Genomic DNA, 5110 nt, shown 5'->3' with positions numbered 1-5110 from the left:
AGTGTCTGGCCATCCAGAATCACAACAGGGATATAGTGGTAGTGTCTGGCCTCAGAATCACAACAGGGGATATAGTGGTAGTGTCTGGCCTCCAGAATCACAACAGCACACTGACTTCTGCCCCGTGGACGCTGTCAATATACAGGGGATATAGTGGTAGTGTCTGGCATCCAGAATCACAGCAGCACACTGACTTCTGCCCCGTGGACGCACGCACATCGTTTTCATCATGTCAGTTAACTTGTCTAACTCTAACCTTAAATTAAGACCAAAAAACATTTATTTCATATTTTTTTTATTCTTTTTTTTACAAAGAATGTCCGGTACACTAGATCATATATCACGCTAGAAACATCGCCTGAAAGATGCACATCGCTGACTGAAGTGGGTAACACAGTTGAGGAAAATATTTGATTTTCAGACCAAGTTTATTTTTCATTTGTTTCAAAAGTTTAATATTATATTGAGACTTACAAAAGAGAAGCTTTGGTTGATCAATTATTTGATGAGAGAATTTAAATAAACTTCACATCTACTACACATCTGTATTCAACGCAATTCTGATTCAACAGATAATATCAAAATAAACAACTAGCTCTATACTGCTTCTACATAGTGGAATAACATTGATGGAACATCATGTTTTTCATGTCAACAACTTTATTATAAAACACATCAACATTCTAAGTCCTTTAGCTTGACGACTAGTAAACAAATTAACTCAATGAAACAAAAACACTAATTCAAGAGGTTTCAAAGTTCAAAATCAAGAAATGCACATTCTATTAATCTATTCAATATTTACATGGTGCAATATCTAAATCATGTAATCAAATTAATTTAGTGAAAAGCCAGATTCAAATCAAATTCAAGAGGATAAACGTTAAAATCAAGAAATCCAAAACTCCATTCATCTATATAATAATATCCCCAAATGTAATGAACAACAGAGGGTTATAGTTGTATCATTAAAGCTCATAATCAAATCAGAATACAAATTGTATTTAATCTGATTTTGACATGATCAGGTCTACAGATAGAACTAAAACAAAGGTCTATTTTGTTAATGATTTCATATAAACAATAGGATTTCATTTGGCATGAACAAAAACCTAAATTCTCAGTCAAAAACACAAGTCAGAACACAGCCTCTCTATTCTCTCATGTGCTTTCAGGTCCTCTGACTGGGAAAATGTCTTTCCACAGTGAGAGCAGTGGTAAGTCTTCTCCTCCTGTGTATGTATTCTTTCATGCTTATTCAGATGTCTTAATCGGTTAAATGTCTTTCCACACAGGGAGCAGTGGTAGGTCTTATCCCCTCCTGTGTGTGTCCTGTCATGCCTATTCAAGGCCCCTAACTTGGTAAAACGCTTTCCGCACAGGGAGCATTGGTAGGGCTTTTCTTGTGTATGTATTGTCTCATGCTCTTTTAGGTTCCCTAAGCGGGTAAAACTCTTTCCACAAAGGGAGCATTGGAAAGGTTTTTCCCCTGTGTGTATCTTCTCATGCTCCTTCAGGCTCCCTAACTGGGTAAAACTCTTTCCACACTGGGAACATTGGAAAGGCTTTTCTCCTGTGTGTATCTTCTCATGCTCCTTCAGGCTCCCTAACTGGGTAAAACTCTTTCCACACTGGGAACATTGGAAAGGTTTTTCCCCTGTGTGTGACCTCTCATGCGTTTTCAGGCTCCCTAACCAGGCAAAAGTCATTCCACATTGGGAACAGTGGTAAGGTTTCTCTCCAGAGTGTATTCTCTTGTGTTCCCTTAGGCTTCCTAACCAGGTAAATCTCTTTCCACAGTGGGAACATTGGAAAGGCTTTTCTCCTGTGTGTTTTCTCTCATGTCGTTTTAGGTACCCTAACCAGCTAAAACTCTTTCCACAGTGGGAGCAGTGATGCCGACTCGCTGGTTTGGGTGTCGCTAGGTCTGGTTCCCCTGAAGGACTCTTCCCGCTGTCAGAGTGAGAGTCTGGTCTCTCTCCTGCCAAAGACAAACAGATTATTTAGTTTAACAGAGACCTGAATGAAATCTCCAAATGATAAAACTGTCTTCCTATAAGATTTAATCCATAATAGATCCCTCAATAAAAGAGTGTCTGTAGTCCTTTGTAGGCCAATAAAAACACGATTCAACTTGACTATTGTTAAGCATATATTAGACCTAATGGATAAATATACTAGTCAGTATAGGATACATGTATTAGACCTAATGGGTAAATAGACTAGTCAGTATAGGATACATATATTAGACTAGTCAGTATAGGATACATGTACTAGACCTAATGGGTAAATATACTAGTCAGTATAGGATACATGTATTAGACCTAATGGATAAATAGACTAGTCAGTATAGGATACATGTATTAGACTAGTCAGTATAGGATACATGTATCAGACTAGTCAGTATAGGATACATTTACAGTGCCTTCGGAAAGTATTCAGACACCTTAGCCTGGTTTCAAACAATTCATTAATGTAGGTATGTTTCGCCTTGAATGTAACGGTATTGAAAAAAATTGGCAGAACATTATACAATAGCTGTGTTTGAATACACATACTAACATACTGTATACTACATACTTAATGAGTATATACTACATACTATTAGTTCATTGTAGTATACTGTAACTACATACTTAATGAGTATATACTACATACTATTAGTTCCAGCATCAGCTACATTACTACTGCAGACTTCACTACCACTCACCATAATATTATCCGGCTCTTAATACACCTACTACTAACATTCCAGTTTCTACTACCATACTATAACAGTCACTAACGGCTATCTACTACTTGCAGACACTACCACTCACTATAATCCACACAGTCACTATCCCCTCACCAGTACTACCACTACTATAAGCGTCACACCACTTACTATTAACCAGTCATACATACTATAACAGTCAACCATTACTATAACGGTTCACTACCCACTACTCATAATTAACTAACTTCCAGCTAAAACTATAACCAGTCACTCCACTACTATAAACTACCAAGTCACTACCACTCACTACGTATACTACTCCAGTACGCAGTAAATTTCCTTAAATACTCTTACACGAATCATCTACACGATCACTTACCCTACTGACTAATTAAACCAGTCAACCGGTACTTCCATAACTATTACACAAGATACACTACCATACTTTACTAAACCAGTCACTACATTTACTACTGCAGACACTAGGGCACTACTATAGGACAACAGTTCCACCATATACCATTATCTTAACTTGCAGTACACAATTACCCTACCTCAAGGTAATCAGTCACTACTAATTCACTAAATCAATGCAGACACTACATTCGACTACATAGATCACCTAAGACTCCCAACCTACCTACTTACTATATTAACCATAGATCCACAGCTCTCTACCCACTACTAACTATTAAACCAGAACAGCTCACACTTAACCCATCTACATCTTATAAACTCAGACCAAGCTAACACTATACTACCCCTCCGTAACTGACTAACCTTACATCAAACCCTAGACACGATCTAATAAACTACCTAAGCTTGCTACTATGAACACAATACTACACCACATTACATATAAACCAGTCACTTCACAATTAACCCTAGTCACTAACACCTAGGTTAAGCTACAAGCTAATCACAACCAGTCTCACTACACTCACTAACCAGTACATCTTACACAATTCTATCTACACTGTAGACACTAGCAGAACAACTCACTCATCCATAATACTATAAACAGCTACGACTTACACGTCACCACTACTTATAATATCACCTACAGTTGCCACTGAGAACCTACCCATACTATAAATCAGTCACTACCCTCCTAACTTATACAGTGCTACTGACACTATTAGCTCACTACGTTACGAACTAAACTATCACTACTATAATTCGCAGTCACTACCACTACTAATAACCTAGTTACTACCTAACTCCACTTACTACTGTCAACGTACACCTACGCACTACTCTAAACACTACACCACACCGATTCACTACACTACTATAACCAGTCACTACCATACTATTGTAGACACTACCACTACTAACTACTAACCAGTATACACTACTCTACTATAACGTACTTCGTATAGACACTACCACTACTATAGTACCATGTACACTACCACTATAGGCCGCGTGTCAGTAAATGTCTGGCATATAAAGCATAAATTAAATTGTTGCCAGCAGCACAGTTAACAGTCACCAACGCTCTGGATAACATAATAAAACTACCTAACAGCTAGCCAAGTTAGCCAGTTAGCTTGGGTGCTTGACTGCTTTGTGACAGAACGCCCGGATCAACCTAGTCCTCGGCGGAGCGTACATTGCGCTCCGGGAGCCGAAACGGTTCTGAATTTATGAAGCCACTCAGGTATCAAGTTGAATTTAAGAACGCCACCCGAGGTCTAAAATGTCTAACTAGTAATGGTGTTATGCTAACTAGCTAGCAAGAGGTTGCATTAGCAACACCATAAACCTCCGATAGACAGGCTTAGTAACGCTCACTCTGAAAGGATACGTTTGTTTTAGAGTATCCTAAATGAACTAATAGTATTTAGTATATACTCATAAGTATGTAGTTAAGTATACTACAATTGAACTAATAGTATGTAGTATATACTCATTCAAGTATGTAGTTACAGTATACTACAATTAACTAATAGTATGTAGTATATACTCATTAAGTATGTATTACAGTATATAAAATGATCTAATAGTATGTAGTATATACTCATTAAGTATGTAGTTCCAGTATACTACAATTAACTAATAGTATGTAGTAATTATACTCATTAAGTATGTAGTTACAGTATACTACAATTAACTAATAGTATGTAGTATATACTCATTAAGTATGTAGTTAAGTTATACTACAATTAACTAATAGTATGTAGTATATACTCATTAAGTATGTAGTTACAGTATACTACAATGAACTAATAGTATGTAGTATATACTCATTAGTATGTAGTTACAGTATCTAAATTAACTAATAGTATGTAGTAATATACTCATTAAGTATGTAGTTACAGTTATACTACAATTAACTAATAGTATGTAGTATATACTCATTAAGTATGTAGTTACAGTATATCTACAATT

At 36.6% G+C, this 5110-nt stretch overlaps 1 protein-coding gene across 1 annotated transcript in view; it reads right to left on the bottom strand.

The window, feature by feature from the left end:
• Positions 1 to 424: 424 nt before the first annotated feature.
• LOC112077978 (zinc finger protein 678-like) overlaps positions 425 to 5110 on the bottom strand; it is a 12559-nt gene continuing 7873 nt past the window's right edge. The window contains exon 2 of the mRNA XM_024144355.2: positions 425 to 1981. Within this exon, the coding sequence (XP_024000123.2) occupies positions 1125 to 1981 (857 nt within the window). The 3' untranslated portion in view covers positions 425 to 1124. The remainder of the gene's footprint in view (positions 1982 to 5110) is intronic.

Source organism: Salvelinus sp. IW2-2015, unplaced genomic scaffold, assembly GCF_002910315.2.
Source record: "Salvelinus sp. IW2-2015 unplaced genomic scaffold, ASM291031v2 Un_scaffold5113, whole genome shotgun sequence".
NCBI classification, from domain to species: Eukaryota; Metazoa; Chordata; class Actinopteri; order Salmoniformes; family Salmonidae; genus Salvelinus; species Salvelinus sp. IW2-2015.
The sequence above is the reverse complement of the archived record's forward strand: the minus strand, read 5'-3'. Positions and strand labels throughout refer to the sequence as shown.